Here is a 16,010-nt window from a genome sequence, read left to right as displayed (position 1 = left end):
TCGAGAGGACGTCGCGACATTTAACCTTCGACTGGAAACACCTAGGTTTGAAATCACGTTTCAGGAGAAAGCCTTTATAAGGGTGTTTCAGCTGATGGCGAGTTAACTGGTCTCATGCGGTGGTGTAGAGTTTTCTTTCCGGAAACAAGGACGTTTTTCATCATGCAAAACAGGCAAACCGACTAGAGGATGCGCACGCGCACACACACACACATGGCTTCTTAGCCTTTCGCTTTGATTGGGCTGTAATTCCAAACAGTTCAAGATCGCTGATTTTCACAAAAGCTGCTTACAGCAACTAAGTTAAATCTCGATACTAACAATGATTAACAAGTTTATCAAATTATCGGTAGAAACTATTTCTTTCTAGAAAATAAATCCTAGGCATAAAAAACCTACAAGAAAATAAATCACTGCCAAATAGTAAACCTCGATTGCTACTTATGTTTTATATAGTATAATACGATTTATTACTAGTCAAGGATTTAACTTGATGGAATATTAAAGATGATTGTTCCTTTATTGTTATCGTACCTAAATTCATTTATAATAAGCATTTAAAATAGCCCGAAGAAGATACATCAATCGCTAATTATTAAAAGAAGAACGATAACATCTTTAGTTCTATTTATGTCAGAAAGTTCTAGAAATAGACTAGTGTGAATGTAAGTATTATATTAAAATATACTGCCCCCCCTCTCTTTCTCTCCCTCTGAGGGTGTCCATCCCCCCCCACACACACCGGAGACACTACTATTGTTACTCTTAATAAAACAGTACAACAGCGAGATATTGGTATCATATTTTAATTATAATACTGCGATCATATAATTTCCTGTTTGTGCACAGACGGGTGTCCTCAATGTTCCTACTGCACTGTTGAGCAATTGGCTTCACAAGAACCAATTGGATAATTTGTAAGTTTAGTAGTTTAATCTTTTGGGCCCCAACAGTTATTTCCTGTCATTACTGCGTATACGTTACTATATTAGAGTTCATGACAATGTATTCCTTAAATTACAGTTAGAGAAAATTGTCACAAAATGCAACACAACATATGTACTAATGTATATTTAAAAAAAAAAAAAAAGTTCTATGAACATAATTTATTTTCTAAAAAAAAATGACTTGAATGGGAATAAATTTTTAACTTGCGATATTGTTGCATTCTGATATCAGGTTAGCATCCCAGAGATGGAAGAAGCCACAGGAAGACCACAGAAAAGCCGGGAGGACGAGATCAATCCTAAATTCCATACACAAATGCAGACGGAAAATTTTCGACACAACTTCTAATACACATTTGGCACATACTCCCATTTCCCCCCTCTTTCCTCTCTTAAACGCTGTACGTCATAATATATAAAAGTATACATCTCTCCTCGCACAGTTCTTTCTTGGCATTAAAATAGCAATAATAGAATTCCAAATGCGTTAAACAAGCAAATTAACGTATGTTTCGTGTAAAATAGTCGATCAAATTACATGGTTCAGCATTGAAACATGATACTATATTTTATAAGCAATCTATATATCAAATTTAAACTTCATCAAGTGATTTAGAAATTAAAGATGCAGTATGAAGGGCAGACCATGGACAGACATGCCCATAAGGCATTTTGCTACTAATCATTTTCGGCGGCGAAGAACGCCCACAAATAAATACCATTTATCGTTCATTTCGAAAGATGTTTCGAACAGCAGAGTCCGCTATCTTTTGTCAATATAATGTTAAACGTTACTAATTTCAGATAAACATTCTTCAATAATGAATATTATAAACACAATTAAAAATGTCACTTGTATTTTAAAAACAGCAATGATGATAATATTTAATTTTTTTCTATTTAATATTTATTTTATATTTAATATTAAATAAATATTTAATAATATTTAAAAAAGCATATTTAATTAATATTTTAATATGTATTTAAAATATTTTTAGTTTTATGCTATGAGTGAGACAAACGACCAATGCAATCCACAAGCTGAACTATGCTGACTTGCTTCATAAAAAATAACAAACTATAATGAAATTCATGAACGTTTGCTGCGTTAGAGGCTATAAGATAAGTACAGGAGTAAAAACGTCTGCTAATATTTTCAACCTTCACATAAAATAAAAACCTAAGGTTTTGACTATGATGCGTAACGGTGACCTCGAACATTAAAGCGAGCATATTGCTGACAAAACGACAATCCGGTCCTTATCTTATCATTTTATTTATAATGCATTCCATCCGTGAAAACTGACCAGAATATATATAATGTTAACTATAGCTGCTGACTTTTTTTTCAAATAATATTTTTGTTGCTATTGGGTTGTTTTGTTTTATTCCTTGCTGCTTCACGGTGAAATTTGTGGCCATTTAGAACACAGATGTTTTTCCTGCGGCCATCTTTTTCCACAGCCTGTGGAGCTTTTCTTTAATGCTAAAAGGGCAGCTTACGGCTATTTCCCATCTGTTTTTTTTTTTTTTTTTTTTTCGCCTTTATAAAGAGTCATTATATACGTTATCTGAGTCGGCCTTTTGATCGTATCATGCAAGCTGAAGCTGGAAAGCGTCCATATGTAGCATTTGGACGTCTGGGGGATAATAATGACATGCCTAATTTGTTAAACTGTTGGTCCATTTATGAATTACTGCAGAAAAAAATATTATACACGACATGTACACACGAACGTTAGTACTTAAGAAAGAGAAATGGTTAATGAACATAATGTTTCTCGCATTAATAAAAAGATGACCGCTTGTGGCGCGTTGAAAGAATTTAAGACCAAAAATTTGTTGATTCTGAATGTGCTACAAAAGTTAAATTGAGGTTGGTGAAAAGCAGATAGTGGTTCGAGTAGGCAGAGTGGCTTCCTGCAATGAGTTCTGGGACTCTGTGGAGTTGTCATGTAATATTATTAAGCTTTCCACTTGCTTTCACCGACTACACAGTCAGTATTTTTGTCTGTTAAATGTGCGTTTTCGACCAGTTTGCCTGCTTTTATGGAAGAAAAACAAGCAAACTTAGATCTGGCAATGTAATCATTCGAAAATTGGGAGGCTTATGTAGTGAAAATAACGCATAACTTGGAGGTAATCACTGAGTTCTGAAGTTAATAATAAATAATAGTAATAAGCTAACATCTTTTATTCCCTTATAGGGAGTAGGAGGACTTTAAACCCAATCTAGCAATTGGAGAGTGAATGGGCAGTTCAATCTCCACCGGTAGTCAATCACAGATAGCTGGCCCATTATAAGCAGCCACCGATGAAGAGATCTGTAAACAAGTGCTGCCATCTTTTGGTACCTAACCCTAACAGGATATGTTACTGTCTGAAATAATGTGGGTTCTACGGTCTATTTTCTTGAATTTATGGAATGAAAAATCCGAGTTTCCGGGAGGAAAAAACTCTTGCCTGTTCCAGAGATCGACTAACTCGGGAACCTGTCGAATTAAGGCTTAAAAAAAGTTCCTCCAGTCGGCGACTAGATTCGAACTTATAAGTCTATCTTCGTGCGGCCTAGTTGCAGAGGATGCAAGTGCCCACTTCCACCACTTGCGACCAGTAAATTAGTTTGTAACCGACTACTGCCGAATTGGCTGTTAAATAGAAAACCACATAGCAAAAGGTTGATCGGATTCAGCTAACATTTGTGGTTTCTTGGTATGCAACTAAAGAAAAATTAAGAATATTGATTGTCAACAGCATTCTTAAGCATTCGAAAACTGATTTTTCTAGATGACTTTAAAAAATCAGTTTGGGAATTAAACAAGCCAACAAGACAATTGAAAACGTGCTCTTTCTTTACAGTTGTAAATCCTTGATGTAATTCTTGATAGACTGGACTACGTTGGCCCTTGCTTAGTGATCGCTACCTCAATCACTTGCTGATCACTCAAAGCAATACCCTAAAAAGACTGGAGCCCTACAGAGCTCAAGGGCCTGACTGCTACCAAAGTTGGCAGTTAATGTCCAAGCTTTCTGGACCTTACTTGCTATGGCTGGTTGGTTAGGAATTATTGTCGAAGCAACTATAGCCACTAGGCCAGTGTATTATGATCTGTAAAAGCCACTGTGGATTCGAATCCTGCAGCAAGTTTTTTTTAGTTTTGTTTGTTCGGTAATTGCATGCATTCTATGACAGGTGTGCCTGTTTCACAAGATGAAAAAAAAAAAAAAAATTTCTGTTTCCATATAAAACTAGCTAACTCACCTCACCTTCAGCTGAAAATACTTTATAAAGGTCACTACAGTTGTGTTTCCCATTGCCATTTCTAGGACCAGATAAACTTAAAACCACACCAAATCCTACTGCGGACATGCATGTTTGTGAATATCTTTAGAAGGCAGATGAATTTCGTCAGTCGGTGTGATACCACCCTGTTTATTGGAAATCTAAAGCGGCTTTAAAAAGTTCTATGTCTGGTCTCTGGAGCAGGCTTTCCGGATTATCTAACCCTTATGTCACTCGCGTATGATAGGTTTATCTTTAGTGAGAGATCCAGGTACGAGCAAATCATGCTGACCATGGCACGTATTTCTCTACGCTCTCGTGTTTATTCCATTCTAATAGCGAACAAAGAAATATTTGTGCTCATCTTCTTTCTTCTCTCTCTTTTGTCCATAGAGTGGACAAAAAATAAAAATACTTTCTCCCTGCTTGTATCACGGAGAAAGTATCTTATTCAGGATTTAATCTGAAAAAGTCTCCAAGCGATGATTTGCAATTTTTGGCTATTGGTATGAAACTAAAAAAAAATAAAAAATAATAAATAAATAAATAAATCCCGAACACTACTATCTTATAGCTTACAATTGTGTCAATCATTTGTCAGCACTTGGCTGGTTCCAAGAAGCCGCAAATTTTGTTTTGCTTCTAATAGCAATGTTCAACCAAGCGAATATCGCAATAAAAGAAACGAAAAATGTGTTTGCAAAACCTTACTGCTTTCAAATGCCACCATGTCCGAAGAAGTGGGCGGGTATGTATATAGGAATAATACCGTAAGTTTCTCACGAGTGAGGAAAAAAAAAAAAAAAAAAAAAAAAAAAAAAAAAAAAAAAACGCTTGAACGCAACCAGTTCTTCGGTCATTACTCCGATAGCAACGAGTAGCTCTGTCTCCTCTGCCCGATCAATAAAAAAGTAACCCAAGATTCCTGAACAATTCGGGACAGATTTAACAAGTTTCTCAGTGTTTCTGATTACGTATTTTATTTGTTTGTTCTGTAAGAAGCGCTGATAAACTCTTTAATCAGTTGAAAATAAAATTAAAAGATGGGAATCGCAATTTTTGTTATAAAAACACAAAAATGTTAGAACTGTCTAGTTCGGCGAGTCTGTTAGTAAAAGCTACTGTGGATTTCAATCCTGTCTAAAGTATTCAAAGGCTGCTCTAGAGAAGCTCGATGGAACTTGTACAGCTTCTTGGTTATAGCAGAAAGATGAGAAGAACAGTCATCTGCAAGTTAAAGTTGGTGTCAGAGAAATCGATTTAATGGCAAGCCAAGTTGGCCGCATGCATAGAATCTCCACTCTCGAACCAGAAGGCTGCAAGTTTGAATCTCACTTCAGACATCGCCGATATGAGACTACTACCCTGCTTATTGGAGACATGAAGTGGCATGAAAACTTCCATGCGTGATTTAGAGCGAATTTTCTGATTATGTAATCCTTGATCCGAATCACACAATACTAAGTATACTATATAGGTTACCAATCTTTCATCGGTGGGAATGACATTAAAAAAACTGCTTCCGGAATTTGCAAAGAATTCGTAGCGGAAGTAATCAAACAACAAAAAACGAACTATTGGAAATAATGAAATAGTGACGAAATGACGTGTTGAGGAAAGGACAAGTGTTGGGGGGGGGAGGATTCATTTTGTCTATCGGCAGGGTCGTTTACCTTTCGACACACACTCATTAAATTTCTTAAACTAACGTGTGTCTCCCAACCCAACAGAAGAAGATGGACGGCAAGTGAAAATGTTACTTCATTTAAAAGCAGATGAGGAAATAAAGAAGTGAATCTATATTTTTCTCGCCGAGTGGTATTTATAAATGTGGGAGGAAACAAAAAGGCATTTCTTTTTTTAATACGAAGAATCTGTGCTGTGTTAATTAAATGTAACTCCCAAAAGCAAGATAGAATCGCTATGCACCTGTATTAAACAGGTTTCAAATGATATATATATATATCATAAAAAAAAAAAATAAATAAATAAATAAAGCGCCCAAGACCCGTAATTTTTTTCGGGTCTTGGGTGTTTTATTGTGCAAAACCGTACCTTTTGTTTTTAATGAAAAGTACGGTTTTGCACAATTTCTCGAGACCTGTTATATATCGAGTGAAGTAGTTAAAACTTTCAAAAATCTATTGATGCTATTGCAAAACTGTAATCACTCCTTTATATAAGAATCGTGTGTGTGGGGGGGGATTAAAAATAATGGAAAGACGGATGATGAGAACTAAACTAAAGGGGAAAAAAAAACAGATTTCAGAAGACTTCTGAACTCATTCAACCAGACTCCGAATAAAAGACAAACCAAATAATAATAAATGTCAACTAAATCTCTCTATCCCTTGCTGCTAGGATAAGATATAATAGTGTAAATTATGTAGTTATTCTATCCAAGTATGTTTTGTTGTACTTAGGACTTGCGCATGCTCAATTCAAAAAATGTTAGTAATTGTTTTACGTTGCAGTTATCTGAGGATACTTCGTGTGACCTAATTTAAAATATTACACGTTTTAGCATAAAGGCTAATCTTTCCAACAGCTATTCAGTGTTGCATTACGGCGAGGAAGAGGGGTGGAATGGGAAGTAATAACTCCAGTCAAAAAAAAAAACACGAGAGCCTCCGTAGGTCCGTCTGAAGAACTGCGTTATGCTTGCCTGTTGGTTGGAATGACCTGGATTAATTCCTCGAAGATGAGGATCCGGATCCTTTATAAGGGCTTTTCAAATGAATGTGATTAATCTCTCATACGACTTTTTCCTACTTGTACACTGAATTTTTAATGAAAAATATAATACGAAATGCTAATTTACTTTATACTTTAATTTCACAGTTATCTCTTTACATTCCCCAGCCATCCACTTCCTGCATTGTATATTGACTAGAAGTCATCTGGGTGGCAATTGTCATACCATTGACAATCAGCGCAAAAAATGCGATGACATGTTTTGCTGACAGAAGCAAGAATACAAAGTGAGGATCGTAACTTCCAGACCTTAAAATACCCCGGCGCTGTTGCTTGTGAATTATTATTAGAACAAAACGTGCGGACAATTCTCAGAAACAAACTTTGCATTAAAAGAACAAATAGCAGATTGCAATCCCAAATGTAAATAGAAGATCAGCTCTGGGTGTTGCAGTGCAGACAGACACGAGGCAGGTAGGAAGGCTATTCGGGTGATGCACTTTTAACCAGCCTAGACTCAGTCGGTCGGGGTAATACTCGACGGGATGAGTAGTTTTACTATTTATAACTCACCAATTAGCTAAATCAAGAAAATTTCAGACACTGTTCTATAACTTCTTTTGTTAGGTGGCAGTGCGCGTTTTATGAATGCAGCGGCGTGGTGGTATTGAACAACTGCTGGAGCCTGTAATTTGTCCACGTGATTTCCAAAGAATTATTTACACAATTAAAATGCTATTATGATGGGGATTACAATAAGTTTAATTATACCTTAGCAGTCGGAAGGATGAAGCGATGTGCACTGTCTGGAAAAGGCTTAAGTTTGATTTTCGTTGTGGTGCGAGTAATCCTCATAAGGGTTTTTCCAATTGATGAGGATTTAGCCACTGTTTTTTTCTCACAATATTTTTCTTCTCAGAAACTTGAGTTGTTCCTCCCGCAAATTACAAAATACAATATATTTGATAGTGACGCTGTTTAAGACTATGTGGCGTAGAAGTCTCCCGTGATGGGTCCTGAGACTCCATAAACTTCCCAAGTAATAATAAATGCTTGTAAAAAAAAGACTTGTACTCATAATGGGCAATGTAATTGACAGTTTTTTTCCTGCATTTGCTTTAACCAATTCTATATTCCAAAAGTACCATCAAAATCCGTTAACCTGCTTAACGAATACCATTTTTCGATGACTTAACGCTTGTGGTGGTCAATAGCTGGTTATGTCATTACAAGCAGTACCTCGTTATTAATTAAAATTTTGATTTATGGTTGGTATGGTTACAAATTTAATGGTCGCCGATTTTCGTTAATTTACATGGCGACGCAAGCATAAAGGCTTATAGCACTTTCTTAGATCTTTAAAATTCTGAGAAATTTTTTTTTCATAATTGAAAAAAAGTCATACAATAAAATACACATACTGCAAAGATCTCTGTCTACTGATTTCCCCTCAAAACTTACATGTACCGTAATATCCCTAAGAAAATAAATACCGTATACGTCCCTGTAAGCTCTGTTCATTCTCCAATTCCTTTGATAGATAACAGTGGTAAGCAGTTCTGAAAAAAAAAAAACTGACCTGCTAACCTCGGTTTAACCTAAATTTCGACATTTAGATTTTCTTTATTGTCCAATAACTGCCATGGATAGCAAGCTAGGCTACCCGGACAATCTTTTAGATTCATTTAGCTAATTGACACGAATGGGATAACTATGCTCAAGAAACTTATCTTTAATGAATGGTGTGGCTCTCCCGCGATGAGTCTTTTGACTCCATGGAGATACCCGTATTTCATTTTAATCTACTCAGTTATGAAGAACAATTAGATTATGCTAATACAATGTAATTGACTCTACTTAAGATAAAGAAACAAAAGTCTTCCGGTGATGATCATTAGAATCATAGGAATTTTAAAAATAAAAAAAGTTTGCTTTTTTCCCATAATGCATTTCTCTTAATGTTTTTCACTACATCCGATTTTCAACTTAAAAATATATTTAAGATAACCATAGTGTATCTAGGAAAGTTGTTGGTATGTAAGTATACCAACACTGGTGGCATAGTAAACTATTTCAACCTACTAACAAGTGCTTTCGAGATAATTTTGTGTCATTTTCGTGTAGTACATAACTCAGCAGCACTCGGAGCAAAACAAAAGACAATTTTCTGGTTGGATGATTTTTTACTCCACCTCTCAGGCAATGACCCATGAAACATTTCTAGGCAAGGATGTATTCAAATAGATGGAGCTTCTTCTATTCGACGCAGCCTTGACGGGTTCAGCCAGTCAGTGTTAAGGTCGTACTAGACAGAGTAACGTGTTTTTGCTGTAGAAAATTTTAAAAAATGTCACTTTGGGAAAGTGTCGGAGAAAGGAAATGTAAGAGGAGACCAACTAGAAATGCTTAAATTTTAAAGAAATGTGTTTCTTCTGTAAAACTTGAAAGGGGAAAAAAAAAAAAAAAACTTTTGGTTAGACAAAAAAGGGAACATTTTCTGTGTGCGACACTGCATTTAATAAATGAACTTACATTTGGTCGATCTTAATTGAGTTCGCAATTATTCGATGTTGATGCAGTGCTATGCATCAATCGGAATTCCGCGGTTAGCTATGCATGTGTGAGAGAGACGCTACCGTTGTCTAAGTAGCCTAACTAATCAGCACAAGAGGCACCTCCCTAGCTTAGTTCGGAAAGCAAAGGGAGGAAAAAATCTGACTGGAATCTAGTCAAAGGCGTGAGAAGACTGATAAGTGCTTTTCATCTGCAGATCCTGATTGGCCGAGTGATCAGTATGTACTTTCTCCAACCAACAGACTGCCGGGTTCGAATCTCGCCACAGGCATGGATGTCTTTAGGTAGGAGATGAATTTCATCGCCCGGCGTGAGACCACAGTCCTGTTTACTGGAGGCTTGAAGTGATTTTAAGAAAGTTCCATGCGGGTCTCTAGAGCAAGATTTCCAAACCAGGTAAAAATGAATTAAAAAATAAATAAAATAAATATAACTTAGTTTTTATAAATCCATCTATGGTACTAATGTACTATAGATTTACAACGTTTCGTGGGTGGGAGTCACTTAAAAAAAATCTCATATGGGGATAGCCCATGTGGAAAAAAGTCCTATCGTAATAAAATGACTTCATAATACTAAATAACTACTGACTGAATTAAGAATATAGCTAGATACGTAGGCTTCAATACAATATTTCAAAAGATCACTTTAAACTAGCACTCAGCACGGTAAATATCACATATTTTGTAAACGTCATTGATTGACTACTTTTTCCACTTGGTATACACAACAAGCACCAACCGAATGCTGCAATAGAAGCTGTGTTGCATCGGTGAAAATGGAAACATATCCTGACTACTCTATCACCCGATATGTACATGCTGAATTCACTGTTGCCATGGAAACGATCATTTCTGTGTTAGCTAATAAACGGAATTATATATATAAAGAGAGAGAGAGAGAGAGAGAGAGTCATTAATGCCTTTAAGTCTCAGAATTGCTTAATAAAAAGCATTTCAAATGCAAATAGCATTTGAAATGCAAAAGAAGTTTAGCATTTGAAATGCTAAACCATAATAATTTCATTTCAAAGCGGAAACACAGGAAAGCCGCCATTGTGTTCGGAAGAAAAATATGTTCTATACTCAGTTTCCATGTAAAGAAAGCTGATAATTGCTATTATTATACATAATATTTTTGTTATATGCATTTAAAACAACATACGCAGACACCGGTGGCCTTGCCATTATAATAGAAAGAAGTTTAACGCCCTACTTTATAAGCATTAAAAATAAATAAATAAATAAACAAATAAAATACGTTTCTAACATTGCTGTAGATAACCGGAACTCAGATAATGTCCAGTGGGACCTACCTACCCAAACAGGTATACAAAAGATTTGGTAAAGCAACACCAGACTATGAAACTATCAGAATCAAAAGCTGTTTTTTTTTTTTTTTTTTTTTTTTTATAAAGGTGGAGCAACCAAGACTAAGAAAGCAGATAACGTCATCAGTTGTGCTGATGACATCATTCGATCATCATACTATCTTTTTTTCATTTTCCGAACATGACGTCGGCAAATATTCTTCTTCTTTCCCTACGCGTTATTCCGCTTCCTCTGCAGGGTCCGCGTGTTACTTAGATGCGACTTCTTTGTTAGTACTACTCCCAACCGACCTGCCGCCTGGTCTGCCGCTGGGGGGGGGGAATATATTTTTTGACTGTAGAGGCGTGTGTTCAAGGGCCGGTTTGCCTGCTTGCGGGATGAAAAACGCCAGATAAACTGGCGGAAAAAACCCTACTGCCCGCGCCCAAGACCGGCTAACTTGGCTATGCCTGAGGAAGATCCTCAAATTCCTCACGTCTACGACGGGAATCGAACCTAGGACACTCCTTCCCCAGGCATATGGTTGCGAAGCGCACAGCCACTAGGCTAACCGCGCGGACGACGTCGGCAAATATTCATTATTATAAAAACCTCCATGGAGTCAAAGACTCATCGTGGGAGGTCCACTGTTATACACACAGTTTATCATACTGTGCCTTAAATATATTCACTGTCTCTGCGCTCACCACACTCTCGGGCAAAGCATTCCAATCACTCACCACTCTCCATGCAAAAAACCTGCTCCTCGCTCCCTTGCTCACACCCTCCTTATACAGCTTCCAGGAATGACCTCTTGTTCTCCTGCTATCCTCACCCATTCTGTGCAAAACCTCCCCGACATTAATCTGGTAATAACCTCTTAACAGCTTATATGTCTCAATCATATCCCCTCCCTCCTCCTCCTTCTATCCACCAATTTCTGCAAATTGCATTCTGTTAATCTGTCTTCATACTCTACATTCCAGAGACCAGAAACCACCTTAGTCAATCGCCTCTGAACTTTTTCCAACGCATCTTCATCTTTTTGAAAACCAGGTGAACAGATCTGTGCACAGTAATCCATATGTGGCCTGATCAAAGGAACCATAACATCCTTACTTCTACAAGTCAATGTCCTCCGCATCATTCCCATTATCCGCTGTGTTGTCTTCACTATTTTAGTAACATGTCCCCGGAATTTCAGGTCCTTGTCTACAATCGCTCCCAGATCTCTCATTTCCTCTACCTCTTCCAAGATATTTGCACCGATTGTGTACTTTACATCCCATCTCTGCTTCCCAAATCTCAAAACCTTACACTTTGAAACACTGAATTGACATCCCCATTTATTTACCCATTCAGTCAGTGTATTCAAGTCCTCTTGCAAAGCTACAGCTTCCACACTACTCCTGATAGCTCTCCCCAACTTTGCATCATCTGCAAACAACTGCACATCACCATTCAGACCTCTCCAGATATCATTTATATACAAATTAAACAGCAATGGACCCAAAACAGACCCTTGAGGTACACCACTAGTAACTTTCCTCTTCTGGGATATCGCTCCTCCATAGACAACTCGCTGATACCTATCAGACAGCAAATCTCCAATCCAGCGAACCAATCTACTGTTCAGCCCCATCCGTTCCAATTTAATTACCAGCTTGTCATGTGGCAATTTATCAAACGCCTTTGCAAAATCTAAATATATATATATATACCACTGTATATGCAACACCCTTATTCAACGCATTTGTCACTTTATTATAAAAAGTAAGCAGGTTGCTAAAGCACGATCTTCCTTTCGTAAACCCATGCTGGCCGCCAAAGAGTATTTTTCCGTTATCAACCCAATTCTGAATCTTATTCCTAACTAACTTCTCTAATACCTTGACCGCAACTCCAGACACACAGACTGGTCTATAATTCAAAGCCTTACTCTTATCACCTCCCTTATGAATTGGAACAATTTTACCCTCTTCCCACTCATTCATGTATGACTAAAATACACATTTTAAAATAATGGTGTCTTTAGCCTAATTTTTGATGAAAATGGGCTTATCAGATCAATTTTTAGCAGCATCGATGTCCTAATAACAACTTTGGAACTAATAAAGCGATGTTTGTGAAAGATCGTATGATTACAATGACAAGAGCTGATCTCGGAGTCGTATTTTAGATGGAAATGCAATCTCAAATTCAACACACACACATGCTGGGTAGTTATTTCCGCCGGAAAATACCATATGAAAAATGAATTACAAGGATAGACTGTTTCTTTATAAACGATTCGAGGTGTAATATGAATCTGAAGCTTGGTGATAAGTTAGACAAGGAAGTAGTTCCACAAAAAATAAATAGCATTCCGAAAGATGGTTAGCATAGGGTGTTGAAGGCGTAAAGAACTTTTGCTTCTTATATATGTATATATTTTATGTGATTTCCACCAGAGAGGGCTGGCTACGGATATCCCCCCCCCCTGTTTCTATTCATTTTTATTTGGTCAGCAAACTTTGCTCTAAAGAACAAACAGGAAGCTTTTCCAAGCCACTTCAGACCTCCAACAAGCTGGAAAATGATCTCACATGGGATGATGAAATTTATTGACTACCTAATGACAATCACAAACATCCATAGGTACGGCAGGATACGAACTAGAAGCCTGATAGTTGGAGAGGGAATAGGCTAACCACTCGGCCAACCAGACAGAAAGGCAGGCATTTATTTATATTATTAAATCATCTTTAGAACTAATATTTCCAAAGATACGTTTTAAAATCTCTCGCTACTATAGTTCAACGTGTATTGCTTCCCTAATTAAAAGTGGGTTTTCGGTGTGTTATGTCACAATTTCTTAGTTCGAAAAAATAAGCAAGACTAAACACATTCATACATACTTTTCGGGTGAAAATTCTAGTCTGGAAATCGCAATGAGTCCGATTCATTAAAGATTTAACATAACTTCATCACATTAAAAATTTTGCTAAATTATTTTAGTATATCCCAATTAATCATAATAACCTGAACGTTATAGGTGCAGAAAGTAAAATAAAAGTTAAAATGGAAAACGATAAGGGTTCAAAGACGTCGGTAAAGTCAACGTGCCTCCTCTGGCCTTCCAGCAACCTTCTCAAGGTAACCAGGACAACTAATTCCCGCAACCTTCGCTGAACCTTATTACATAAACAACCTTTTGTAGGAGTCATGATAAGCAAATGAAATTTCTACTAACATAATCGAAACTCGATTTTCAAGGAGATCAGTAATTAGTACGGTTATAACTTGCTAAAATACTGTACACAATGTTAAGCCTTTTTTACTATTAATTCTGTATATAATTTAACAATAATTTGTATATAAATACCCAAAATATTGAGATTTGTGTGTCATAATAATGTATGTTAGATGTTAGCATTTTTTTTAACCCAAATGGAAATGTATAGTTTCAAATATTAATATTTAAAAACTTTTACTTCGATTTATCTCCACTGCTGCGTATATAGAATAAAGCGAATATTTAATTTCAGACATTTTATATTGTTAAGCCTAACTGCTCTACTTTAATTACGCTGCTTTCAAAGTAAACATTGAAATAGTAATTCAAAGTTCGATTACCTTCTCTATCCGTAAGGAGATGTCATGCAGACTACTGGTACTGGAAGAGCGGCTAGATAAAGCCTCCTGGCCGCCGCTGCTACAGCTTAAAGTACTTGTCAAGCTTACAGTGTCTCTGGCAGGAGATTTGCGGCAGTAAGAGGAAAGACTTGACGATGAAGCATGGACGTGTTTCAGCATTGCTGAAGTACACTTAGAGAGGCATCCGTACAATACTAAACATATTTCCAGACTAGTGATGAAACCAGATCACATCTTTTTTTTTGATTGAGTTCTTCAGAACGTGTGCTACATAACGTTACACTATCACGACCGCTTCGATTTTCGTAAACATTAAACCACATAACACAAAATAATTACATAAATTAATCCACACATAACAGAAACGTCATGACAATTATCTGATGAGAAGTTTACTATAAAGTTTTCTGTTTAACAGTTTTCAGTAAGAAGAGTTCACAAGCAGCTGAGGACACCAAAATGCGCCAACACTCTTCAGCTTCCTATCTGCGAACTGAGTTAGCGTGGCCGCTGTTGTGATGTTAAGCTTCTCCGATGAGGGCGCTGCATTCACCCTGGGAAACAGGTGTGGCTAACGTGATCCTATGGCAAGGGGAGGTAATTCACTTTGACACGCTAATGTGCATATTAAAGTTTGAACCGTTCAGACATAAAGAGCTACATAAATAAAAAAAAAAAAAAAAAAAAAAATTAAAAACAAAATAATAGAAATGTAAATGCGGATGTTAACACTTCTATATCAGTACATATACAACGGCTTCGTTGAAATGACTCCTGTAGTGTGTGTATGCGCATGTGCGCGCTTTTATTTTGATTCATATTTTTCTTTCCGCAATGCAAACCAAGTTCTTATTTTAATGAACAATTCTTGAATCCAATGGCTGGCCGTATTAGATCCCAACCTAAGAAAATATCGTCAGTAAGAGATTAATGGCTATAAGTTGTTATATTATTAATATAATATATTAATTATTAATATATAATATATTAACAATTACATTTAATAATATATAAAATGTTATTTTACATTAAGATTTTAGCTGTTTATTATGACTTTAATTTACATTTCGGAATTAATTTTAGCTTGAATCCCAAATAAATTATATTTAAAAAGCAAGAGCACTAGAAATTTAATTTCGGATTATTATTATTACTATCGTTATTATTATTATGTGACACTTCCATGGAATCCAACCTCTTATCGATAGGGGAGGGGTTTATATCATGCACTACCCTACACAGCATAATCCACCATCTACACACGCTATACACCGCTCCGACCTCCGATACGTTATGTAATCCACCATCTATCGCCCTCAAATTGCTTTTTCACACATTTATTTAACTTACATATTGGAGAACATTTTAGCTTATATTTATCAGCTAATTAATATTCTGCATTCATAAAACTTTAATAATGGATTTTTAAGATACAATAGTGGCGTAGCTACGATTTCTTACCTACAACATGTTTTCATTAGTACAATTAATCGCTCACTTCCTTCCTTCACATTCAGGGGTGTAGCTAGGGGGGGGGGGGGGTCCTCCCTGGGCGACACTTTGCGT

At 36.5% G+C, this 16,010-nt stretch overlaps 1 protein-coding gene across 2 annotated transcripts in view; it reads right to left on the bottom strand.

The window, feature by feature from the left end:
• Nucleotides 1-14,927, bottom strand: part of rau (RA domain-containing protein rau) — a 43,933-nt gene extending 29,006 nt beyond the window's left edge. For both annotated transcript variants that reach the window (XM_090413401.1, XM_090413402.1), the window contains exon 1: nt 14,424-14,927. In XM_090413401.1, coding sequence (XP_090269527.1) covers nt 14,424-14,603 — 180 coding nt within the window. In that variant the 5' untranslated portion in view covers nt 14,604-14,927. The remainder of the gene's footprint in view (nt 1-14,423) is intronic.
• Nucleotides 14,928-16,010: the final 1,083 nt, after the last annotated feature.

This window comes from Typopeltis vanoorti, chromosome 24, assembly GCF_054136105.1.
Source record: "Typopeltis vanoorti isolate ZY-2024b chromosome 24, IOZ_Tvanoo_1.0, whole genome shotgun sequence".
NCBI classification, from domain to species: domain Eukaryota; kingdom Metazoa; phylum Arthropoda; class Arachnida; order Uropygi; family Thelyphonidae; genus Typopeltis; species Typopeltis vanoorti.
Note: the sequence above shows the minus strand (reverse complement) of the source record. Positions and strands in the feature narration are given on the sequence as shown.